Raw genomic sequence first — 27,227 nt, 5'->3', positions numbered from 1 at the left:
CCTGTGACTGTCCTAGGGCCGATGGTCAGCGCACGCAGGACAGTAGGGAACTTCTGGACCACTCCCCGAAGACCCAGGGGGCCCCTAGAGACAGGGTCCTGGAAGCCGGGACGGAGTGGAGGGAAGCAGAAGCATTGTGAATCAGGGGTGGCGGCAGCAGCGCCGTGGGATCCTTTGCCCCCCGCCCCCGGGGCTGCGGGACGCGAGGAGGAGCGCGAGCGCAGCCGCGCGGGGCGCACCCGGATCCGCCTGGCGCGGGAGCCGCCCCCTTCCCGCGGCAGGTGGAGCGGGGCTGCGAGTCAAGTGCAGGACTCGGGCCAGTCTCTCCGGAAGATAAGACGAACCTCGAATCGCGGCGCAGCAGGACGCGGGCTCTGAGAAGCGCGTGACTCCGGCGACAAGACCCCAAGCACCTCGGCCGGTGGCCCGGGCCCGACCACCCCAGCTGCGCATCGTTACTGACCACAAGTTTGCCCAGGCCCAGCCAAGTTGGTTACTTGGAAGCTTCTCCCGGGCTCTGGAGGAGGGTCCCTGCTTTTCTCTACAGCCGTTCCCGGCATGGCCGGATTGGGGGCGTTACTCCACGTCTGGGGTTGGCTGATGCTGGCCAGCTGCCTCCTGGCCAGAGCCCAGGTAAGAGCCAGTGCTCCGCGACACCTGTTTTCGCGGAGCCTCCGGCGGCGATTCGGCTTTAGCAACACGGAGGCCAGGTGCGCGCGAGAGCTCATTCATGTCCACACGCCCCGGCACGCACCGAGGCGCACCCGGCAGGTGCTGGCAGGCAATTAGTGGAGCTTCAAAGATCTGCTTTAGTGGAGTGATGTCCTGGGGCCGGCACTGTTTAGACCAGCATCCTGGCATCTGCAAAGTAAGGGGATATTTCAGAACAGCGGAGTCGTGGATCAGGAGTGTGAGGCTGGGAAGGTGAAGAAACTTTTCTTAAACTCCGTGGTCCCCATTTAATTAATCGAAACGGCTTTTGTCTGCTGGTAATTTACCATCGCTTTTGAGAATTTAAACTTACAGGATCGATTGTGACCACTATCTGAAAGAATAATTGGCTGTCTGTGATACAGAATCACATACCATTCAAGTTAGGAGACAGAATAAAAATACCAAAATACAGCTCATTTGTTAATGTTAAGAAGCGATGGCTGTCACTTTCGTACTGCTAATATTTAGAGATTTTCTGGGCGATCTTTCACAATGAAGCCTCTTTAATGTGCAAGGCGCAATTCAGACGCACTTTTTTTTGAGTCAAATCAAATGTAGCGTTTACAGTCAGCTTTTCAGATGAGCTAGAGAGATGCGTTTTGTGGTGGATGTTATGCAGTTCAAGAGCCCTGTGAATTTAAACTCAATCAAGGTATTTCTCTCCGGTTCGGTAGGGGGTGCACCTAGACCATGAAATGAAGGCCCAATAAAAAAATTATTTCACCGTGAGAATGTAAAGCAGTGATTTATGTATTGATACTGTCTAAACTTAATACTGTGTTCTCAGCTTTCAGATGACTAATTTAAATTTCAATTATTCTAAAAGTGCAGTTTTAAAAACCTATCTGTTATAGACATAACCAGAGACATTAAAACTTAAAGGGGATTTCTAGAATAGGTGCCATGCTAAAAGTGGGCTTTACTTACTTAACATGACCAAGATGCTTCATGTAGATTTATTTTGTTGATAAATAAATTTTGTTAATAAGCAATTTGTGTGTCATACATTGACTAATAATATTAGCAATGGATACCTGAAAGTAAGGTACACTTAAACCTGAAAAAATTCATCAAGTTACCAGAAGGAATATGAATGCATGGAAAAAAATTTGGTGATAAATTTCCATGACCGTTATAGAACTCTGGTAATCTCTACTATACTTCCTACATTTCTATCTTGTAAGATATTTAGATAATATGCTTAAAAATGGCATCATCTTATACCTAAGAGGCAACTAACCATTTATTTTATTTAGTGTTCTAGATTACTTTTTATAAGGAAATGGGGAGGTATTATTTAGTACAATACGAAAAAAAGGCTTGGTGTGGTGGCTCATGCCTATAATCCCAGACCTTTGGGAGATGGGAAGATCTCTTGAGCCCGGGAGTTTGAGGCTGCTCTGAGCTATGATCATGCCACTGCACCCCAGCCTGGCCACAAAATGAGACCCTGTCTTGAAGGAAGGAAAGAAAGAAAAGAAAAGAAAGAAAAAAGAAATCACCATGGGATTGTGGGCAGAATATTTTCTTTTGTTTTCAACAAAACAATCAGGACACTGAATACTTTTTCCATAACTTTAAACCAGGGTTTCCCAACCTTCGCATTATTGACATTTTGGGCTATATATAATAATTATTTGTTTTGGTGGGGCGGGGGTGTTGTCTTATATATTGCAGGGTATTTAGCGCCATCCCTGTCTCTTATATCCACTAGATGCTAGTAGCACCCCTCCCCCTAACTGAGACAACCAAAAATGTCTCTAGATGTTGCTGTACATATTTTGGAAGGCAAAATCACTCCTGGTTGAGAATCATTGCTTTACACGGATTTCCATTTATAGCTATAGATTATTAATTGCATAAAATGACAGTTTGTGGTATTATAGTACATTTGCCAAATTTTTGACATTTTAAACAAAATCTGGAGGTTAAATTCAAGTGATTTATATCAACAAACTGATACATTTTCTGACCTTCAGTTTCTTCATCTTCAAAAGAGTCATATTGGCCTAAGATTCTTTTAATTCTATAATTCTTGGCTTATTACTTTAGGTTACAGTCATTTTCTACTCTGAAATTCCATTAGTTAACCTGGAGTATAATAGAGACTAAATATATTCTGGTTATTATTTACTTTAAATATCAGTTGCTGATATTATTAGCTTAAGTATGAGAGACAAGGTATTTATGAAAAATGAGCCTGGCTTTGTTAATTTTTTTTTAGCATACCCAGTTAATGATGAATATATTGGTAGCTAACACAGATATTTGGAAAAAAATGGTAATATATTGATAGAAAACCAAAGGGAACTCACAGGCAGAATGAGCTTGTGTAACTATTTAGTATTCAGTAAACATTGGATCACACCACCAAATAGATGATATAGACTAGCGCTCATCAACTGTTTTAAGGGTCTCTGTGGTTTCTGGTTGGTAAAGATATACTTTTGTCTCAATGCACAGTTCAAAACCTATGCATTCATACATCATCACAGAGCCCAACAATGCATTTTCTATAGTCAGATTATCACATGGTAATGAGGACCACTAGATAAACATGTTCAGTATTTTCTTTTACTGTGTTAGTGGATCCTCCTGGTAACAGACTATGAGACGGAATTGGGGTGCCAGAGGTTTATTAGGGGAGGAGGTAATGCTTGTGAAAGTTGAAAGGGAGAAGGAGAAGGATTGGACAGGGGTAACCTCAGACCAGCAAGCGAATCTGACAAAGTTTTGTCCAGCTCAATGGAGAACCCTGGGGGAAAGGTTGCCCATCAGAGGCGTCCCCTGCTGTGAAAAAATGGCCATGTCTTAGAATTCCTACTATTGACCGTGCAGTATAAAGATTCAGAGCCTACTAGAAAAATCAGAAGTCTCTTTCTGGGTGTGGAAAAATGGTAATCAGTGATGCTACTTGCCAAATACCAAATACTGTGCCAAGTACTTGATTCTCTCTTTTAATTATCACAGTAACTTTATGAGATGGGCACTGTAATTGTTCACATTTTTATAAATGAGAAAATGGGGCTATGAGATGTTAGATAATATACTTAACTCACACAAGCAGCCATGATTTATACTCTGGCTTTTACCTCTGGGGCCCACCCCTCCTACTGGTACCCTCATTGTGGAGATCAGCTGGGCACGGCTTAGTGACATTTTGTATACACATGTCCTCTGTCCCAGCAATCTCCGTCCCTGAGTCTCCCAAGGAATTTCTCACCCAGGTCTATAATGATTCTCACTGTGATGTTAGAGAATTAGGGACAATCTGGGTGTTTGTAATGGGGTATTGTGCAGCAATAAAAAGCAATGGCTTAAATGTACACAAATCAGCATGGACAAGATCGTAAAAACAGGATAACATATGACACAGAAACAATAGGATATATGGTATGATATCATTTACATACATTAAAATACATACATATAAACAGTAATATATGTTTTATTAACATATTCAGATAAAAGATTGTGTGTGTGTGTGTGTGTGTGTCTCACATAAATGCTTGTATATGGAAGGTAGAGAAGTAGGAGTGGGGTATAGAGATAAAAGGGGATAAATCAACAAATCAAGTAGGCCTGCACTCTACATCTCAAGGCATGTGTTAATTGGAAATTGTGGTAATAATAAACAGAACTGTCAAAACTATTGCTGGTGGAGTTAAGAATGAGGACAGTTGGGCGCAATGGCACATGCCTGTAATCCCAGCACTTTGGGAGGCTGAGGTGGGCAGATCACTTGAGGTCAGGAGCTCGAGACCAGCCCGGCCAATGTAGTGAAACATCATCTCTACTAAAAATACAAAAATTAGCTGGGCGTGGTAGCTCATGCCTGTAATCCCAGCTACTTGGGAGGCTGAGGTGAGAGGATCGCTTGAACCCTGGAGGCAGAGGTTGCAGTGAGCTGAGATCATGCATGCCAAGTCCTAGAATACAGGCAGCTTCTCCAAAGTGGAAACTAGGGACTATCTTTGGCAGAATCAAATGGAAACTTGACTGTTGATTATCTCTATACTGTGTTTATTGCCACAAACGCTTTTTCAACCAGCATTCATGCATCTCACTTATTTTCCTGTCTTGAACTTCAGTTGGTTTTGTCATCTGCTAGAACCCATCTTGTCCTTTCTTTCCCCTCTGTTTTGTTTTTGACTTTTCTCTGGGTTATTAATTAAGTTTTTAAACAGCCGTGTGACTTTAGGTAGTTAATTTCATCTCTTGGTGTCTCCATTGGCTCCACTGTAAAATAGGACTTACTCATAGAATAAGCATTATAGTGACATCTACTCATAGAATGTGAGTCTTGAATTTAAAAATACACAAACAAAAAGCTTTAAGGTACCTGATAACAAAATATGTCAGCTCTTTCCTCTTCTTTTATTAGAAGATCAGTCAAGTTCTTTTTAATGTAATGATTATTAGATTAAGAATATTTCTAAGCATTAGTGGGAACTCCTAAAGGCTTTTAAATGGGGTGTGTTATGTGTGTAAGAATTTTGCGAGGCTATTTTCTCTTCCTTTTATTTCTTATGGCTTCTCCTTCAGAACCCACATTTTTCTGATAGCAATTGGACATTTTCTTCATAACACTGATAGCTGTTATAATATTACATTTATTAATATAAGTACTTGATTAATATCTACCTTCCTCATTGCTTTTGCTCAAAATTTGTTTCCTTCTTGCTGATGGATATTACCACTTTACTTTTCCCAGTTGTTATTATCTCCCACGGTCACACAGCTGTGCTGCATGACAGATGTATTGCCTAGAGGGAGTGACACTAGTTAGAAATGAATAGAACATTGACCATTGTTGCTATTATGTGTAGATATATAATTTGGCCTTCAGCCTGATTTTCTGTAATCTCAGATCCTCATTGCCGATTGCTGGCAGGAAACGATCTTCTTGATGATTTCTCATGTCCAAAACAGGTCAACATGATTTCTAGAGTGATAATCATTGGCTGATTTCATTTCCTCATGAAAAGAACTCCATCACTGAGTAGAGCTGCCATAGAAAGGCAGAGGTAGTGCTGTGTAAGGACACTGTACTGGAAGATAGGATACCTGGCTGTAGTCCATGTTTTACTATAAATTAGCTGGGTGGCCACAGATAAGTGGCAAAATTCTGGGTCTCATTTTGTCATATGTCAAGAGTATAAGGCTTCAAGTTCCATCATGCCAGAGATTCAGATTTTTTCAGGTTATCAACAGTGGTAGCTTTAAAAATAATGTTTTTACTATATACATATAACAGGGATCAAAAGCAAAAGCTACCCACATTTCTATTTAGTCTTTGTCTACATGCCTGTTCAATTAATATATACTTTCAATTATGTCATAAATGAAATTTTATATATAATTTCACTTGACATTATACAATCCACTTTTTTCCATTTTCCTATGACTACTTTCCTGTCTTATGTACTCATTCTCTTTCTCTCTCACTACAGGCCCATCTCCTCTCCATCCCACTCAGATAATACTATGTATCTTCCACCTCTTTCTCCATAATGTTTTGCTCAAATAAAATATGAACACAGATGTAGTTATTTCATCCTTTTTGTTTAAAAAGTGACCACCACACACACAAACACACACACACACACAGAGAGAGAGAGAGAGAGAGAATGTTTATAAACAATGTAGAAGAATTTGAACTCATTAAATTATATTACAAATGACAAAGAGCCACCACTTGAATCTTGAGAGAGTGGTCCTCCTTTCATCTTGGAGTATTGTTATCATAGTATGTTCTCCCCATGTGATGCCACTCTAGCAATTTCAGACACAGCTACATAGAAGTCATGATTACAGAAACTCCAAGAGCCAACCTTAGCAGAGACAGCATTTGACACTATCAAGTGTCAGTGATGTACAGAAAGAAAAATTAGACTTTAAGGAATGTAAGTGCAAAAAAGATTCAGTGCTCAGGAACTATAAAGTTAGTTACTTCCAAATGGAATTTGAGCTCTGTTATGATTTCAATAGTGCAAGAGCTATACTTAATTATTCCTGCATTAACCATTATTTTTATATTTTTGAACATTTTTAACATATGGAATATAAAATATTGACTAAATGGAGCATGTATTATTTTTACATTCTTGAAGTTTTCTATGTGTTGCTGAAAACCATTTGTTTATCTGTATTACCTAATTAGCCACCTTGAACAGTGTCACAACTAAAAGCTGTAAGGGTTGAAGAAGGAAGAAAGAAACACAAAAAGTGGCTCAACAGTCAAAGACAGGTTTATTTTGGAGAATAAACCTGGGAGGAGCTTCTGGCCAGTTTTGGTCAGGAGCATGCTCTCTTACAGTCTAAAAGTATTTAAGGGTTCAGGGTGGGAGAGCTTATCACAGACTTGAACTGCTTCTGTGCCTCTTTGTCTTGCTTATTTGGGAGGGATGGTTTTTGTGTTTGTTCCCATACATCTTCCTCCAGCTGCAGGCATATCCTCCAAGTCTGCTTTTAGCTTCCCCATCTTAGTGTACCTAATGGGAAAGGAATATGCTGATTAGGGTCCACTGTTTTACTGGGGCTCATTGTATGAGTGTGAAGTTTGGTGGTTACTCAAGAGACTTTCCCCCTCCTTCTGTGTCCAGGCTGTCTTATCTTTGTGTTACTGTCGGCTCTTTCTGGTTGCTCGTCGTTAGAAGAGAAGTGATTTCCTTGAAATGCGTGAGGTTAGAAAGGGAGCTAGAACTTAAAATGGTGGTGTTTGTTCAAGATGACGGTGCTCCTGCTCTGTCAAAAGCAACTAAAAGTGGAGGTAACATTCACTCCATAGCCCATTTTCTTAATATATATGGTGACAATAGTAGTTAGTGATATTTTTGTATTCAGTCTTGTCCATGTATAGATATAATTATCCTACATGGTTACATTCCTCATAGTATTCCCCCAAGTTCAGTAAAAGCAATAACCCATGCACTATTTCTTTTTCTGATTATCTTTTGAGTCCTTTGTCAGCTAATGAGGACAGTGAATTTTTTTTCAGTTTTTTTCTATTATAATATCTATTAGAATAGGTAATTTTGGGTTGATATATCCTCAGTTCTCAAACTTTATTCCAAAATTTTTATTCACTAGAACAAAAATGGGCAGACTATGGTCTGTTATCCAAATTCATTCCATCATCTGTTTTTCTATGCCTCATGAGCTAAGAATGATTTTCACATTTTTAAGTCATTGAATAAAAATCAGAAGAAGGACCAAGGTTAACATTAAGAGTGAAGTCATGTTGATAGCTTGCACTCTTGATAGGTGAGTGGCACTTTACTTCTGTGGTCTTCCTTTTCAAAATATATTGGCCCAGTTCCATAATGAGAAAACCATAGAAAAAACCGAACTGTGGGACGTTATACAAAATTTCTGACTAGTGTTCCTCAAAACTCTTAAGATAATTGAAAACGAAGAAAGCCTGAGAAACTATCACAACCAAGAAGAACCTAAGGAGACATGACAAGTAAACGTGATGTGGTGTCTTGATGAGACCCCAGAACAGATGAAGGACGTTAGGTAAAAACTAAAAAAATCTGAATAAAGTACCAACTTAGTGAATAACAATATATCAATATTGATCGATTAATTATGACAAATATACCTACTAACATAAGATTTTAATAAGGGGAAACTGAGTGTTTATGGGAACTCTGTACTATCATATAACTAAAGTTTTTTCTGTAAATCTAAAAGTATTCTAAGATTTAAAACATTTAAAAGGGGATTTTATTGTATTTTAAAAGGATAATATCTTGTAGATGTGAAGATTAAATAAAATTAAAATTTCAGTGTTAATAAAATTTTATTTGAACACAGCCACATTCATTCACTTACTTATTGACTATGGCGCTTTTATGCTACATAGCAGAGTTGAGTAGTTTAGACAGAGCACTGCTTCACATGGCTGTTTGGTGCATTCTGAATTGCAGTGACTCAGTCATAACTTGACACATTTCAAATGCTACATGTATTGCTCTACATTTTCACTTTACTTTTTTCACTACCAGGGAGAACCCATCATGTCAATATAAGAAGAGAAAAATGGACTAAATATTCTGCTTCTAAAGGCACAGTGTACATGGATTTTTTTTGCTATCAAATAAAATGGAAAAGCATCGTGTTTATTATTCAGTGACACCACAGCTGTGCTAATAGAATACAGTATATGTTGACATTCCCAGATTAAGCAATCATTACAATATTCCCAGCTGATAGCACAGCATTCAGTCAGAAAAAATTAGAACATTTAAGATGGGATATCTCATCACATAACTTCTTTTAAAAAATGAGGCTGCGATAAAAGTAAAGTTCAAAGTAAGGTTCTCATTTGTTAGCTAAGCAAAGAAAGCCATTTACCAATGGTGAACTAATAAATGGGTTAAATCATATTTGATTGTAGCAGGTGTGAAATGTGTCTAGAGAAAATAACTAGTTTAAAACTACTTACCTTTTGAAAAGAATAGAGTTGAGGATGTTGTAGCAACACCAATAATCAATTAAAAAACAAAGCAAATGATTTTAAAGGGTTTTCCTTGGCTCTGGATGAGTTAACAAATGTTACTGATATTAATCAGTTGTTTATTTGAGGAGTCAGTGCTGAGTTTGGTTTACTGAAGCCTTTGCCTTGAAAAATAGTCTGCGTGGGAGAACATTTTCAAAGAATTTGAGAAAATGACTAATTTAGTTCAACCTGAAATGGAGTGTGCTAAGACGTGTTAAAAATGATGGTGTTAAACCTTTGTGTGGAAGACCAATCCAAAGCTCATGAAAATATAAAATATTTAAAATTAATGGTTATTTATTGTATTATTTATCTGGAAGTGCTTTGTAGGAAATATTTGAATCTATCATGTGTTATTGAACCAATAATACCAATGGCCAACTTTGTTCACCCTTACGAACTTAATTATCATCAGTTATTTAAATTTTGGCGGAAATAGAAGCCACATACTTTGACTTGCCCTACTATGGCTTAGCCATGATAAAGCTTACTATGATTTTTCTGAGCTCAGGGTTAAAATGTTGAAATTAGGTGAACTACTTTTTCAGGCTATCTGCTGTTCTGTATGTGATGGTTGATACTGAGGGTCAACTTGATTGGATTGAAGGATACAAAGTATTGATCCTGTGTGTGTCTGTAAGGCTGTTGCCCAAGGATTTAACATTTGAGTCAGTGGGCTGGAAAAAGCAGACCCACCCTTAAGCTGGGCAGTCACAATTTAATCAGCTGCGAGCATCGTTAGAATATAAACAGGCAGAAAAAATGTGAAAAGAGAGACTGGCCTAGCCTCCCAGTCTACATCTTTCTCCCGTGCTGGATGCTTCCTGCCCTTGAACACTGGACTCCAAGTTCTTCAGTTTTGGAACTCAGACTGGCTTTCCTTGATCTTCAGCCTGCAGATGGCCTATTGTGGAATCTCGTGATTGGTGAGTTAATACTTAATAAACTCCCCTTTATATATATATATCTATTCCATTAGTTCTGTCCCTCTAGAGAACCCTGACTAATGCAATATACCTCTCAATGAAGACTGGAAAAGAAAGAAGGGATGAAGAAAAAAATAGTTTAGTTTTAGGTCTAACAAGAGTCTCTTGATCTTTGGTACTTTTTTTTTTTTTACAAGGGGTTTATAATTCAGTAGTGATGGATGAATCTCATATTAGTTTCAGGAAATTTGTTAAAGCTGCCAAAATGTCCTTCCTAGATTTCATTATTTAATCTCTTGAAATGCATTAAGGATCCATTTTACAAACTTTGTAAAATTAGTCTTTTTTGCTATAATCCTGGAAGCCGAGTAACTAGGCATGTGTATAAAGAAAGAAGAGAGAGAAAATTCCTGTGCCAAAATTTGTAACTGGGGTATAGCTAGATGTTTTTTCTCTTGGAGGGAATCTAGTTCATTTGCAAGAAATGGTGTTGAAAAGACATGGATTTATTTATTTGAAAAATTCCAGGTCTGTTTGTTATAATAAAGCTGGTCATAAAAACACAAGTACTTGTTAAGAGAGAAGTACTGTTCAAAGACAGGAATCTTTTTTTTTTGAGATGGAGTCTTTCCCTCTAGCCCAGGCTAGAGTGCAATGGCACAATCTTGGCTCACTGCAACCTCCGCCTCCTGGGTTAAAGCAATTCTCCTGCCTCGGCCTCCCAAGCAGCTGGGATTACAGGCATGTGCCACCATGCCCAGCTACAAAGGTGGGAATCTATGGTCTAATAGGAGGCAAACATTAGAATAAGCTGGATAAAATAAGAAAAGCTAAATAGAAAATCCAGGAGTAACTGTGCAAGTCAGCCATATCTTGAGGGGAGAAAGAAAGGCAAAATATCACAGAAGTAGATCAGTCTTGCTTATCATTGCAAAACATGAAAAATCAATTTTAACTTTATGTTAAAATAAATACCTTATGAGCAATTTTGGCTTTATTCTGTTGATTCTGTTATTTACAGATGTTAGCAATACTTTTATAAGAAAGTCACTAGAATTCACTAGAAACTATTAAAACTAAAAAAAGTTCAGTAATGTCACCAAGAATTACATTAAAAATAGGAAATAAAATAGCTTCCTTATGTGTTAAAAAACTACCACTTAGCATAATAAGAATATCCTATTAGTAATAGCGATCAAAAATAAAATAACTAGAAATGAACGGAAGAATTATGCTGAACCTGTATGACAAAAAGAAAGCTTTACTAAAGCTTAAAAAGATAAACATTAAATAAATGAAGAAACATACCATATATTTATCAAAGGAGGATAAAGGGAATGTCTCATATTTTCAGGAACCTATACAAGTTGTGAGGGACTACCTAATGCATGATTTCTTTTGCACTCAATTTTCTTTTTGCTAATGAAGTAGTCTTAATATATTTGACCTTACTTTAGCTCAAATACTATATTGCACTTAATTTATAATTAACTTAAAATTTAGTTGGTGTTTTTCATGGTTGTAGTCATGAAACTAAACAATTCCTGAAAAACTTTAGCAGATGAATTTTTAAAAATCTGTGTTTTGGGAGAATTATAGATTTACTTGCAATGTAAGAAATAATACAGATACTAAATACCTTTCATGTATTTTGTCTCAATGGTAACATCTTTCATTACTATAGTACAATATTACAATTAGGAAATTGACATTGATATGATCCCTCTGTCTTATGCAGATTCCATTGGTTGTGTACATACTTATGTGTGTGCACGTGTATTTAGTTTATGCAGTTTTATCACATATAGAGTTGCATGTGATCACCACCACAGTGAAGATATAGAATAGTTCCAGCACAGGAATCCTTTCATAGCCACAACCACTTACTTCTCCCTTTCCCGCAACACCTGGCATCTGCTAATCGGTTCTTTGTCTCTGTAATCATTATATGACTCTTAAAAATTTAACTCTGCTTTGTTTCTAAGTAGTAATTGGAGCTCTACAAATATCTGTAATAAATTCACATGTAGTTAATTAAAATATAAGAGAAAAGAATGAGCAATAGCTTTGAAGGATGACAGCTCAATGTGATCGCATTCTTAATGTTTTCATTTAACTATGTGTGAGCCACACCACAGATAGGTATATGTTTTTCTTAAATCATTTTCAATTTACTTCTTGCATGAACAGGGTCATGGGAATTTTTAGAATTTGTAGCCAAATGTGCAGAATCAACTGATCTTCAGATTTAGTTTGAATTAGAGTTCATTATGTGAAAGGATTAAAAACTTAAGAAGCCAAGACATTTTCATATTGTGTGTGTGTGTGTATCTGTGTGAGTACGCATGCTTCCTTGTGTGTGTTTGTATAACGTATTTATGCTGTATATCTTATCTGTTTTTCTTTTTTTATGTTGACTTAAAAAAGGACTAAACAAAAATAGTTTCATGGTTCATAATTTAAAGATAGATGATTCAATAATATATTTTTGAAAACTATACGGTTTATTAAAACAGATTCCCTTATTTTAAAGCAATATTACAGACAATACATTCTAAATAATTAAAAACATATTTTCATTGTTAAACCTCCTTTAGAACATAAAAGCTTCGGCTACCCTCAAGGGAATCACACTCGTGAGAGTGACATTGGTGTTTAAGAAAAGGAAAATAAAATAATTATAAGTTCATATGAACTTTTCTGAGGCCTGTGGGAAAACATGGAGTAGAGAGTTCATAAAACTGATTTGCTACTTGGCCCATTCATACTGGAGTATATGAGAAACCCTGCATTCCAAGCAAAATTCCTTCTTATAGACCAGCTCAGTTTTCTCTCAGGCTATGGAAAGTAGAAGGGCTAGCTGTGTTAGAGTTCTTCAGGGATCAGAACCCCCATGGGATATATATACAAACAGATTTACTGTGAGGAAGTGATTTACACAATATGGAGACTGAGAAGTACTAGGATTTGCTGTTGTAGCTGGACGAGCTGCAGACAAAACTCAGACACCAAGTTAAAGAAGGAAGGGATTTATTCAGCCAGGGGTATCGGCAAGACTCCTGTCTCAAGAGTGGAGCCCCCCGAGTGAGCAATTCCTGTCCCTTTTAAGAGCTCACAACTCTAAGGGGGTACACGTGAGAGGGTCATTATTGATTGAGCAAGCAGGGGTATATGACTGGGGGCTGCATGCACCGGTAATTATTTTGGAACAAAACAGGATAGGGATTTTCACATTGCTTTTCAATACAATGTCTGTAATCTATAGATAACCTAACCGATTAGGTCAGGGATTGATCTTTAACTACCAGGCCCAGGGTGTGGCGCCAGGCTGTCTGCTTGTGGATTTCATTTCTGCCTTTTAGTTTTTACTTCTTCTTTCTATGGAGGCAGAAATTGGGCATAAGACAATATGAGGGGTGGTCTCCTCCCTTACTGTAAGCAAGCTGAAGATCCAGGAAAGCTAGTGGTATAATTCAGTCCAAGTCTGAATATCGGAGAACCAGGGGAACTGATGTCCTAAATCTCACTTTGAGGGCTAGAGAAGATGAGGTGAAATGTTGCCGGGAAGGGAAAAAAGGGTGCAAATTCCTTCTTCCTCTGCCTTTTGTTCAATTGAAACCTTCAACAAATTAGATGAGGCCTAGTTACACTGCGGGAGGGCAATCTGCTTTGCTGAGTCTACTGATTGAAATGTTAATCTTGAATGAAAACAGACACACAGACACACCAGAAACAAATGTAATCTGGGCACCCATGGCCCACCCAAGTTGCTGCATGAAATTCACCACCACACTAGCCTAGAAGGGAATTCATTTTTAAAAAACATATCCTTTTAATCCTTTCCAAATTCAAGTAAAACTTCATGTATAAATGTTATAATAACTTTCCAAGAGAACACTATATTTGTTAAGTAGACTTCACTTTAGGAAAGAGATATTTTTGTAAAATTATAAAATAATCATATCTAAAATATTTTAATATACCTTTTATTATTATTATTATACTTTAAGTTCTAGGGTACATGTGCACAGCATGCAGGTTTGTTGCATATGTGTACGTGTGCCATGTTGGTGTGCTGCACCCATTAACTCGTCATTTACATTAGGTATATCTCCTCATGCTATCCCTCCCGGCACCCCCCCCCCAACAGTAGACCCTGGTGTGTGATGTTCCCCTTCCTGTGTCCAAGTGATCTAATTGTTCAATTCCCACCTATGAGTGAGAACATGTGGTGTTTGGTTTTCTGTTCTTGCAATAGTTTGCTGAGAATGATGGTTTCCAGCTGCATCCATGTCCCTACATGATTACATCTGCAGAGGTTTCTGTTGCTTTTTGTTTAGCTATGCCCTGTCCCCAGAGGTGGAGTCTACAGAGGCAGGCAGGCCGCCTTGAGCTGTGGTGGGCTCCACCCAATTCGAGCTTCCCAGGGACTTTGTTTACCTACTTAAGCCTCGGCAATGGCGGGTGCCCTTCCCTCAGCCTCGCTGCCACCTTGCAGTTAGATCTCTGACTGCTGTGGTAGCAATGAGGGAGGCTACGTGGGCGTGGGACCCTCTGGGCCAGGTGTGGGATATAATCTCCTGGTGTGCCATTTGCTAAGACCTTTGGTTAAGTGCAGTATTAGGGTGGGAGTTACCCGATTTTCCAGGTGTTGTGTGTCTCAGTTTCCCTTGGCTAGGAAAAGGAATTCCCTTCCGTCTTGCACTTCCCAGGTGAGGTGATGCCTTGCCCTGCTTCAGCTCTCGCTGGTCGGGCTGCACCCGCTGACCAGCACTGACTGTCCAACACGCCCCAGTGAGATGAACCTGGTACCTCAGTTGAAAATGCAGAAATCACCCGTCTTCTGTGTCGCTCACATTGGGAACTGGAGGCTGGAGCTGTTCCTATTCAGCCATCTTGGGTGCCCCCCCTATATCTTTTTTTATGATCACCTTGTGGTAGATTCTCATTTAGTAGAATGAGGTAATATTTTGTGGTTTTTTTAAGTTAGAGAAGAATGCTTCTTTTCTTAAAAAATGATTTTTTTGGTGGTAGTTGTAAATTCACATGCAGTTGGAAGAACTAATGAGAGAGAACATGTGTATCCTTTACCCAGTTGCCCCCCTTATCACTTGTAAGATGATAACCTCTTATAAAACTACAGTAAAATATCACAACCAAGATAATAACATTGATAACAGTCAAGATACAGAACATTTTCTTCCCAGAAGGATCCCTTCTGATGTTCTTTATAGCCAAACCCCTTCCTTTGCACTTGCCACTCCTCAACTCCTGGCAACCACTATCTGTTTTTCATTTCTATAGTTTAATTTGTGTATTCTTCCTTTTTTTCTTGGTTGACTTTCTAGAAGCTTGTCAGTATTATTGGTAATTTTAAATCGCCAGCTCTTTGTTTTACTGATAGTCTATATTGTTTTTCTGTTTCAGTTTCATTGATTTCTCCTCTTTATGCTGTCCTTCTTTCTACTTGCTTTGGTTTTGTTTTCTTCTTTTTCTAGGTTCTCGAGGTGGGAGATTATATTATCGATGCAAAACTTTTTTTCTTTTCTAATGGGTGTATTTAGTGCTATGCATTTCTCTTAGCACTGCCTTAGGTCTGCACCACAAATTTTGATATGTTGTTTTTGTGTTTTCATTCAGTTCAACGTACTTTTGATTTCCCTTGAGACTTTCTTTTTGACCCATGGATTACTTAGAAGTGTGTTTAGTTTCTAAGTGTTTGGAGAGTTTTGTTATCTTTCTGTTATTGATTTCCAGTTTGATTCCATTGTAGTCTGAGAACATTGTGGTCTGAGAACTCTGTATGCTTGCAATTCTTTAAAAATTGTTGAGATTTGTTTTATGATTCAGGGTATGGTCTACTTTGGTATTTGTTCTATATGTATTTGGAAAGAAAGTGTATTCTCCATTGCTGGGTGAAGTGTTCAGTAAATGTCTATTAGATCCTGTTGGTTGATGGCATTGTTGAGTTCTATATCCTTGCTGATTTTCTGTCTAGTTGTTCTATCAATTGTTGAGTAAGGGGGTTGCAGCTTCCAATTGTAATTGTGGATTTGTTTAACTCTTCTTTCAGTTCTATCAGTTTTTGCTTCAAATATTTTGCAGCTCTGTTTTTTTGATGCAAACACATTTTGGAGGGCCATGTTTTCTTGATGGAGTGATCTTTGTATTATTATATAATGTCCCTCTTTTAGTCTCTGGTAATTTTGTTTGCTCTACTTTATCTGGTACTAATATAATTGGGGAAGTGGGATTATCACCTTATTACTACTCGTGGAAGTAGAAGTTTTGGTTCCCCTGTCAGCTATCACTGACACCTATGGTGGGCTGCTCCATGGTCCTGAAGGGTGGGAGTATGAGTTCTGCTCCTCATGTGGCCTCCACTGACACCACAATGGGAGTAACCTTGTTACTGCTAGGCTGACTCTCCACTGGGTCTTCTCTGACTCCCCTCCAGCTGAGAAGTAGAGGGACACTGTTACTGTCAGGAAGGGTGGAAGTCCAGGCTCCTCATATGCAGGTTGTGGAGAAAAGGTGGGGTGTCCAGAAACCTTTGGTAAAGCGCAGTATTAGGGTGGGAGTTACTCTTGTTACGGGCCAGTGAGAGGGAATGCTTTAGTTCTTTACTTTGCTCTTAAACCATTCTGGGAGGTTATAGGGGTCCCTTGTTTTGGGTTGAGTTTGTCAGACAGTGTGACAGGCAAGTGTTCTTGTATAAGTGGTTAGCTGTCCTTGTGTTGCTAGCTGTCCTTGTGTAAGATGTCCATGTAGTAAACTGTGGTTTGGAAAAATTTCTTGTGATAGTTCCCATTATCCAGCAAATCATGTGAGAGCCCTGCCTTCATGGTTCTGCCCTGCTCCACTTGCCAAGTCTTGACACAAGTTACTCTAGTTTGGATCTTACAACTTCCATATTTCTCTGAAAGCATCACTGATCGACTCTACTGTGGGTTGGTTTTAATTGTCCCTTGGTGCTGAGATGCACTTGTCCTGGATTGTTGGTCTGGTCTCACATTGGGAAGAAGTAATTGGCAACTAGGAGTCAGTATCATAACACTTTCAACCACATTTGAGCAACAAGCCTGACCTGGAGAAAGTGACTCTCAGGCTAAATCTTCCCAGAGTCCACTGTTAAGTTCAATTTTGTTGGTTCCATAAGTGTTAGTTATCATTTGAAGCACTGGGCCAGCATTATTCTATCAGGAGTGTTGTTTCCATAGAATTGGGTCATGACACAGTTAGGTCCAAAGTTTAAAGGAAATAATACAAAGTAAAACCAACAGGAGCATAACGAATTTATTTTGTACAATGGTTTTGAACGAAAAGGCCAAGCCTGAGGGCAACAATCTAAGCAAATCAAAAGACCACAGGGAAATTGGGTGAGATCTGTTGTAGCCATTGAGATCAACTGACTAAATAAAAATTTCTAAAACTCTAATGAAAAAACTAATGGGTTCATGAAACTGCAAATCAAGATCAAGCAGAACAAAATAATTACGTAAGATTGAATAATTCATAAAATTATAATTTTTATGACTTTTTAAGGAGAGTACATCATTGTGCAGGCAATGATTCATGACCTGCAAATCACATGGAATGAGATGGAATAAAAAGCTGAATCCTTGAGATACTGAGGTAGGAGGTGGGGCTCAGAGACTGGACCAAATTGAGGACTAGCTAAAAGAGGGACAAGGTAGAAGCGGCTTTCCATGAGACATATCCTCTAGTGTTCTGTGCCAGTTTACCATTGCCATGGCAACACTGAAAGTTACCACCCCTTTCCACAGCAATGACCCAATGACCTGGAAGTTACCACCCTTTTTTTAAGAAATTGCTATATAATCTTCCTCTTAATTTGCATATAAGTGGGTATAAATATGACTGCAGATCTGCCTCTGAGCTGCTACTCTGGGCAGACTGCCTAGCCCTGCTCTGCAAGGAACAGTACCGCTGCTGCTGCTGTACACTGTCACTTCAATAAAAGTTGCTGTCAAACACCACCAGCTTGTCTTTGAATTCTTCCCTGGGCAGAGCCAAGAACCCTCCCAGTCTAAGCCCCAGTTGTGGGCTGCAGCTTTTTCTGTGGTGTTTTTCCAGGCTGTGTTTTTCTTCCTTGGCTAGACAGCAGGCTTCTCTTGAGACTTTAAAATTTTTTTGCCTGTGCCTATTGGTGTTCCAGAGTTTCCAACTTCTTTTACTCCAAGTTGGGGATGTAGAAGGCAGAAAGAAAACCCAGGGAATTTACCACTATGTTGTTTTCCAGGATCTGTAGCCTGCTCTGCATCTTCTCTCTGCCTTTTAGAATATTGTTATATTCATTTTATATGTAAAGTGTAGGGCTTTTGTTTATATTTACTGAGAGGAATTGGGGAAAGCACATCAACTCCATCATGCTGGAAGTGGAAGTTCCAGAATGCCTCTTAAATTAATCTAACTTATGGATTTACGGTTACTTAAAAATTGAATAAATAAGAATATTGGGTTAATTATGAAGATTTTCATATCTTAACATTAAAATTGGCATCTGTATTTACAACGTTAGGGGCTTTTAATAAAGTACAAACTACCAAATTAGGGCTTCTCTTGCCTATCAAATATGTGACAGATTGGAATTTAACATTTTATTTCAAATCATAAATGATCACTTGTCCAGGAAAAATTGCTAACATCTATTTTTCTAAATGTAACATTTTGTTTTGGGTGCAATTGTTGCTTTTGGAGAAACAAACATTGAAAATGTAAACTGCTCTTCTATTTGAAGTATACTATCATTTTAATGTCATTCTATGTTAAAGAACACTTGTATCTATAACAAAGGAATAAAAGAAAACAATATAAAAAACAAATACTTATTTGCTTTTACTGGAAATGACTGATTTGGTTTGGCTCCACCCAAAATCTCATCCTGAATTGTAATCCCATAATCCCCACATATCAAGGGTGGGAGCAGAGGAGGTCATCAGATCATGGGGGCGGTTTCCCCCATGCTGTTCTGATAGTGAGTCTCAGGAGATCTGATGGTTTTGTAAGCGTCTGGCATTTCTTCTGCTTGCACTCACTTCATCCTGCTGTCCAGTGAAGAAGGTGCCTCCTTCTCCTTTGCCTTCCACCTTGTTTGTAAGTTTCTTGAGGCTTCCCCAGCAATCCGGAACTGTGAGTCAGTCAAATCTCTTTCCTTACCCAGTCTTGGGTATTTCTTCATAGCAGTGTGAGAATGGACTAATACAATGACTAAAGATCAATTTAACAGATCGTGATTTAGCACATTCTGATCATACTTGCTCCTGGCTAAACTGACCAGATGTTTTAGAACAAAATATCTTTAGAAGCTATAGTTTATAAGAGGCACAGGTTCCTGAAAATGTTATCCCAATAAAAAGGTGGCATATGCACAGAAGGAAATAAAAAAGAATATTTTCAAGTAAAAGTGGTACAAGGGGTGATTTGAAATATTCACCTTTGATAATTGAAGTTAAATTTCTCTGAATCAAATGTATGGTTCTGAAATTTGGTCACAGTTTACACAGTGTTTTCTAGGATTGAAGTAAAAGGAAGTAACGGTTTAACTGAAAAAACAGCTAGGAAAAAAAACAAAACAAAACAAAAAACTTCAGTGGTGCCTGACTGTTTCTAGAGGACGAATAGGAAGGAGTCAATTTTTCCTGCCGTGCCCACTCAGAGACTCATCTGTTTCCAGTTCATTCTCTCTTTTTGATATGTGAGATTTTAGGCTCACTTTCAATGTATCTACTTATAACTCAGAATCTGTGTTGTATTATATTGATAGATAAACTCTGGTATATATTTCAACCCCCCAAATTAGTTTTTACTTATTCTCTCATTTTCTAAAAAAATCATTAGCATAAGTTTGGGTATTGAGCTATGAATATAATACAGAAATCTCCAAAACTATATATCTGACTATTCACTGAGCCTCTGTTTGTGCTATAAATATCTTAGAAAATAATACCCAGCTAAGCATCTCCCAAACTGTGAAACAAATTAATGTTTGTTGTTTTAAATCACAACAATGTTTTGGGATGTTTTGTTACACAGCTATAGGTGATAAATACAGATTGTTTCCTCTTTAAGGTTCTGTTCCTCAGGAACCAACCACTCTTGGTACTAAATAAATTGTGTCATGTTAGATGGAAGCATAATATTGCAGGAAATTAGTTTTTTCTTTGTATATTATTTTTATTTTTAGTAGTATATTATCTCTAATATAATTTTTTTTTAGTATTTTTTCTTAGTATAATATCTCTATTTTATTTTTTCCTTAGTCTATTATCTCTAATATAGTTATCTAACTATACTAAAATTTTCTCACTTCTTCTGGTATGAGATTTTTTAAAAGGTAAAAAATAAAAGTAATTTTTTAAAAGGTAAAAGTAAAATTATTTTTTAAAAGGTAAAAGTAAAATTATTTTTTAAAAGGTAAAAGTAAAATTATTCTAAAATCTTACACATTGATGGATTTTCAATTTTGATTCAGATAAAGGACTATTTCAAATAGCTTGATATCAAAACTCATTTTCAATTAGATAAGAAGGTGTAACAATGAAAGCTTGTATCCTGACTTGGAAAAGCATGATGAAAATGTTTGTATTTTGTTCGTTTCTACAGCTGGATTCTGATGGCACCATTACTATAGAGGAGCAGATTGTCCTTGTGCTGAAAGCGAAAGTACAATGTGAACTCAACATCACAGCTCAACTCCAGGAGGGAGGTAAAGATGCCAAGAAAATTTGCTACTCTTGTGCCTCCTATTCGTTCTTGTAAAGATTGCACATTTCCTTCCTTCTTTAGTGTTAGGGAGATCCTTATCACTCAATCCACATTTCCATGTGGAGGGGTGTACAGCAGAATAACAACACTCTTTTCATCTCTACCCTACATGCTTTTCCTTCCCTGTGGAAAAAGTGACTTGCCTGATAGTGGGTTTGAGAATAGCAATTGGGCATGTGCACATCAGTCTGTCCCTTAGTCCTTTCTTCAGGGCTTGTCTGCCTGTAGAGACCGTGCATACTGATTTGCCCTTGAACATGCAGTAAGCTTGGAGGAGTAGGCTCTGTCCCTGTGGACATTGCCTCTATTATAAAATATGAAGTTCAAAATCTACTTCATACTTCTCTAAATGCCAACAAATAGTTGTGATTGATTTCTCCATTGTTTATGATCAGAGAATGTGGTCTGCATGACACTGAGTTTTAAAAATGCCTTGGGACTGCCGGGCGTGGTGGCTCACTCCTGTAATCCCATCACTTTGGGAGGCCATGGTGGGCGGATCACCTGAGGTCGGGAGCTCCAGACCAGCCTGGTCAACAATGGTGAAACCCCATCTCTACTAAAAATGCAAAAATTAGCTGGGCATGGTGGCGCATGCCTGTAATCCCAGCTACTCGGGAGGCTGAGGCAGGAGAATCGCTTGAACCCGGGAGGCGGAGGTTAAGGTGAGCCGAGATGGCGCCATTGCACTCCAGCCTGGGCGACAGAGCGAAACTCTGTCTCAAAAAAAAAAAAAAAAAAGAAAGTGTTGTCAGTTTTGATAACGTTCCATGTGGTCCTCAAAGGTATGTATGTCCTCTAGTTCCTGAGTACAATGTTTCATAGTGTCCACTAGATTAAGCTTGTTAGTTTTGTGGCTCATACATTCTGCATCCATAATTATTTTAAAAATATGCTTGACCTATTATTTTCTGAGATAATATATCTTAAAATATGCTACTATGAGATGAATTTTTCAACTTTTCACTGAAAAATTCATTGGATATTTTTACTTCATATATTTTGAAAATATGTTATGAGGTTAAGTTTAGAAATATTAGATTTCCTGGTGAATTAAACCTTTTGTAGATGTGCAGTAGCCCTCTTTATCTCTAGGATACTTTTCCTTCATATTTAAAAAATATGTACAATTTAAAATTACTATATTTTAAAAAATTTAACAACACTAGTTTCCTCCTTTCTTGGTTAGTATCTGCCTTGTATATATTTTCCAATCCTTTAAAAATGTTTCAATTGTGACAAAATATACATAGCATTAAATTTACCATTAAAATTTTTTTCATTGTACTGCTCAGTAGTGTTAAGTATATTCGCATTGTTGTGCAATCAGTCTCCAGAAATTTTCCATCTAAATTGACACTCTGTACCCATTAAGTAACAACTCATATTTCCTAATTCTTTTATTAAACTTTTCTGTATATTTACATTTCAGGAGTATCTTTTACACACAGGATACACATAGAGTTTTTCTTGTTATCCATTCTGATAATCTTTGTCTATTAACTGAAAAATTTAGCTCAATTACTTTAATTGTAGTTACTAATATACAGTATTTGAGTTTAATTCTAAAATCTTATTTGGGCTTTCTATTTCACCAGCTCTTCCTCTGCTCTTCCACTTCCCCAGTTCCAACTCTCTCTTGGATTGAGTGAGACCTTTTACTCATTTTATTGCATCCCCTGCCACCTGCAAGTAGTATGGAAGATATGTATTATATTTAATGCTTTTAGTGGTTATCCTAGAAATTTTTCACATATTTAATTTCAGAAAGTTTAAAGTTTGTCATTCGCTTCCTTTTTCCAAATAATGTTTTAGTTCTGCCTTAATTTTGTCTTATAATTTTTCTTCTTTGAATAAAATGTCCTTTATTTATTTATTTTTGAATCTTTATGTTAGAATATGTTTATAGTGATCTCAGTTTTTGTCTATTGAAAAATATCTTTATTTCAACGTCAACCTTGAAAGATACTTTTTCTGGACATATGATCCTTGGTTAAAAATTATTTACTTTTAAGATACTGTTTTTTTTTTTTTTCTTGCTTCCATTGTTATTACTGACAAATCAATTCTCAGCCTTTGCTGGTGATTAGCTTTTTCTGTCTGGCTCTTTTTGAGAAATCTTTAACATTGATATTCTGCAGTTTCACTCTATTTCTAGGTATAGATTCACTGGATTTCTTGAATCTGAGTATCTGTATCTTTATTTAGTGATGGGAATGTTTTAGTTATTTTGCCTCTAAAATTTTGCTCTCCTTTATTCTCTCTCTTATCTCCCTCTGGAACTTTAAGAAGATGAATATAGGACTTCCTCATACTACCCTTTGTGTGTCAATGTCTTATGTATTTTCCTTTTCTTTGTTTCTTTACTGCTGTTTTGGTGATTTCTTCAAATATATTTTCCAGTTTGCCAGCTCTTTGTTCAGCTTTGTCTAACAACTGTTCAATCCATCCATTAGTAAATTTTGATTATATTTATATTTTCTGATATCTTATTCGATTTTAATAGTCTCTTACTCCTTCAATATTCTTTCAAATCCCTTCTTTTTTTTCCTAGACATGCTTTATATGCTGCATATGATAATTGTAGTATCTATAGACTTAGCTGGTCAGTGCTGACTACCACACATGGTAGCTTGTTTCCTTGTGTGTCTAATGATTTGTAATGAGTAACTCATGAGGTTCTTGTTCAAAGAGCATTTCTTTAGAGAAAATTTGTGTTTGCACCTGCAAGGTGCCTAGATGAATTATTGACCTAAGTCCATTTTAAACTAAATTTAGATCACACATGAATATGGGCTTGTGGTTAGAAATGTATAGAGAAGAATTCCCCCCTCCCCCACTGTTTTCTATTCCAACTCCAAATGTAGCCAAGAATGACACAAACCAATCTCTTTCTGAAGGATGGTTTTATTTCTTGTTCACCCACTTAGTGGGAGAAGTGTCATCTTTTGAGGATACTGACTTTCTTTTTTTTTTTTCTTTTTTCTTTTTTATTATTATACTTTAAGTTCTAGGGTACATGTGCATAACGTGCAGGTTTGTTACATATGTATACTTGTGCCATGTTGGTGTGCTGCACCCATCAACTCATCAGCACCCATCAATTTGTCATTTATATCAGGTATAACTCCCAATGCAATCCCTTCCCCCTCCCCCCTCCCCATGATAGGCCCCAGTGTGTGATGTTCCCCTTCCTGAGTCCAAGTGATCTCATTGTTCAGTTCCCACCTATGAGTGAGAACATGCGGTGTTTGATTTTCTGTTCTTGTGATAGTTTGCTAAGAATGATGGTTTCCAGCTGCATCCATGTCCCTACAAAGGATGCAAACTCATCCTTTTTTATGGCTGCATAGTATTCCATGGTGTATATGTGCCACATTTTCTTAATCCAGTCTGTCACTGATGGACATTTGGGTTGATTCCAAGTCTTTGCTATTGTGAATAGTGCTGCAATAAACATATGAGTGCATGTGTCTTTATAGCAGCATGATTTATAATCCTTTGGGTATATACCCAGTAATGGGATGGCTGGGTCATATGGTACATCTAGTTCTAGATCCTTGAGGAATTGCCATACTGTTTTCCATAATGGTTGAACTAGTTTACAATCCCACCGGCAGTGTAAAAGTGTTCCTGTTTCTCCACATCCTCTCCAGCACCTGTTGTTTCCTGACTTTTTAATGATTGCCATTCTAACTGGTGTGAGATGGTATCTCATTGTGGTTTTGATTTGCATTTCTCTGATGGCGAGTGATGATGAGCATTTTTTCATGTCTCTATTGGCTGTATGAATGTCTTCTTTTGAGAAATGTCTGTTCATAGAGGATACTGACTTTCTAGAGGGATCTCCTGTTCAATTTCTCCACCCCGTCAGGCCTCAGGCTCTTCTTTTGTTACCTGAACACCACCAAAACTCTAAGTAAACAGGTTAGTAGAAGCCTCTAAAGTAAACCCCAAATGTAGAGCTTGCTGCTCCTATATTTCTGGCCTACAATCTATTCCTTTACTTTATAGCCAGCTAAGCCATATTTAAAGAAAGAAGGCTTTTGCGTTAATATAGCCTTTGTAGATATCTTGTACTAAAAGGAAACTTTCTGAATGGCTAGTCTAGTAGTGTCTGAAAAGGGAATCACTCATGCAACTTCTAAAGAATGCTGATCCTAATATCTTAGATATGGAAATCTAACAAGGAGATACATCATCATGAAAAAATTTGAAAGCATTATTATCTATGATGGCTGAGTAAGCTGTTTTCTATGAAATCTTATAAACTGTTGAGCTAGAAGATATTTCAGAGATCACCTAGGCCAACATTATCATCGTCAGTGTCCCTTTAACAGTTCAACAAGTATTATTATATGCCCAGAGTGTTTTACTTCTGTTGTAAGCTCTGAAGAGTATGAATAAGATTCTGTCTTTTCTCTGTGGGGTTAATGATTTAATAGGGAAGGCAGGCATCTTTCAGGATGGTGTATAATTTTAAGAACAAAGGTATTTTAACAACTGTAGAACCACCGGAGATGAATCTTAATCAAGGAAGGCTTCCTGGAAGAATAATGATCTCATCTTAAAAGTAAAGAAGTAGTTAAAAATAAAGAAGATGTGATGAGGGGAAAGTAAGACTGTATTAGTCAAAGTTCTCCAGAGGTACAGAACTAATAGGATATTCATATATATGAAAGGGAGTTTATTAGAAAGAATTGGCTCACATGATCACAGGGCTAATTCCCATGATAGGCCATCTGCAAGCTGGGGAAGAAAGAAGACAATAGGGGCTCAATTAAGTTCAAGAGCCTCAAAAACAGGGAAGCCTTCAGCCCATGTCCAAAGACCTGAGAGCCCCCAGCAAACCACTGATGTAAGTCCAAGAGTGCAAAGGCCTAAGAACCTGGAGTCTGATGTCCAAGTGCAGGAGAAATGGATGGAAGCATCCAGCACAGGGGAAAGATGAAAATTCAGCAAGCCAGCTGATCCCACCTTCTTTCCCCTGCTTTGTTCTAGCCAACCGGAGGGTGCCTACTCTCATTGAGGGTGGGTCTTTTTCTCCCAGTCCACTAACTGAAATGTGAGTCTCCTCTGGCAACACCCTCACAGACACACCCGGAAACAATACTTTACCACCTATCTAGGCATCTTTCAATCCAATCAAGTCGACCCTAATATTAACCATCACAAAGACATTTCAAAAGAGGAAATAGGATGGGCCAGGATAAGCAAGTGTGCATCAGTCACACACCATATGAATTATACAAAAAAGAATAAATTAACTGGTTGTAAACTTAGGTCACATCTAAAATTTGTGAAGATGCAAATGATGTGAAGCATGTAGATGAATAAATACTAAAAGAGAAAAAACACTTTTTTCAAGATCCTTATTTGCATAGAGATCTTTTTCTATGCAAATAAGACAGAATTAAATGTGGTCAAACTTTAGTTTACCTTTCAATTAAAATGTCTAATTATATATAAATTGACTCAAGTGCTCTTTACTTTAAAGTTGTAAAACACTAGAATGACGTTTTGAATTCTGTAGCTAATTTAAGGAATTTTAATTTTTACATTCTTCTAAAATTAAGAGATGAGTATCAAAATATTTAGGAGTGAGCTGTCAGACTGTCTATACTTTGAAAATCTGTAGCAAAAAATAAATTAGATTAACTATTGCAAAATATTAGCAGCTGCCAATGCTAGGTTATGAGTATATGATTTTCTGTTTTATTTATGAAAGATTTTTAATAAAAGAACGTAAGAACGTAAAAGTTTTCCTAATGTTTATGAAAGAGAGAAAAGGACATATAAATGCAAATATTCAGCTATAAAACTATTCAAGTACTTAAAAAACAAAGACCAAAATATTATTGATCCAAAATATTATTATTTCAAGTGTGGTCACATTTTATTTGAAAAGAGAAAAACATTCTCCAAATTTTAGATTGTTCTGTGTAAATGTCATGTTTTGACAAGCTTCACTCATAATTAGTTTGTCCTGGCACACAAAAATAATTACAGAGTTATAATTAATGGTACTAATTTATAAAGAGAGATTGGGAGCCATTAGTCAATTAATTAGATCCTTGCCAAATAATGCAAGTATTAACTCACATTGGATGGCAATGATGATCAAGGAGAGAATGCTAGTTAAGATCTTTATTTTATGCGGGCGGAGCAAGATGGCCGAATAGGAACAGCTCCCGTCTCCAACTCCCAGTGGGAAGGACACAGAAGACCGGTGATTTCTGCATTTTCAACTGAGGTACTGGGGTCATCTCACTAGTGAGTGCCGGACAATCGGT

General features: G+C 37.5%; 1 protein-coding gene across 1 annotated transcript in view; it reads left to right on the top strand.

The window, feature by feature from the left end:
• Window positions 1-558: 558 nt before the first annotated feature.
• The window catches only part of PTH2R (parathyroid hormone 2 receptor), a 59,052-nt gene continuing 32,383 nt past the window's right edge, over window positions 559-27,227 (top strand). Inside the window, exons 1-2 of the mRNA XM_011949994.1 lie at window positions 559-633; window positions 20,773-20,875. Coding sequence (XP_011805384.1) covers window positions 559-633; window positions 20,773-20,875 — 178 coding nt within the window. The remainder of the gene's footprint in view (window positions 634-20,772; window positions 20,876-27,227) is intronic.

The sequence above is a fragment of the Colobus angolensis genome, unplaced genomic scaffold (assembly GCF_000951035.1).
Source record: "Colobus angolensis palliatus isolate OR3802 unplaced genomic scaffold, Cang.pa_1.0 Scaffold30, whole genome shotgun sequence".
In the NCBI taxonomy this organism is placed as follows: domain Eukaryota; kingdom Metazoa; phylum Chordata; class Mammalia; order Primates; family Cercopithecidae; genus Colobus; species Colobus angolensis.
This window is presented reverse-complemented; position numbering and strand designations above follow the sequence as displayed.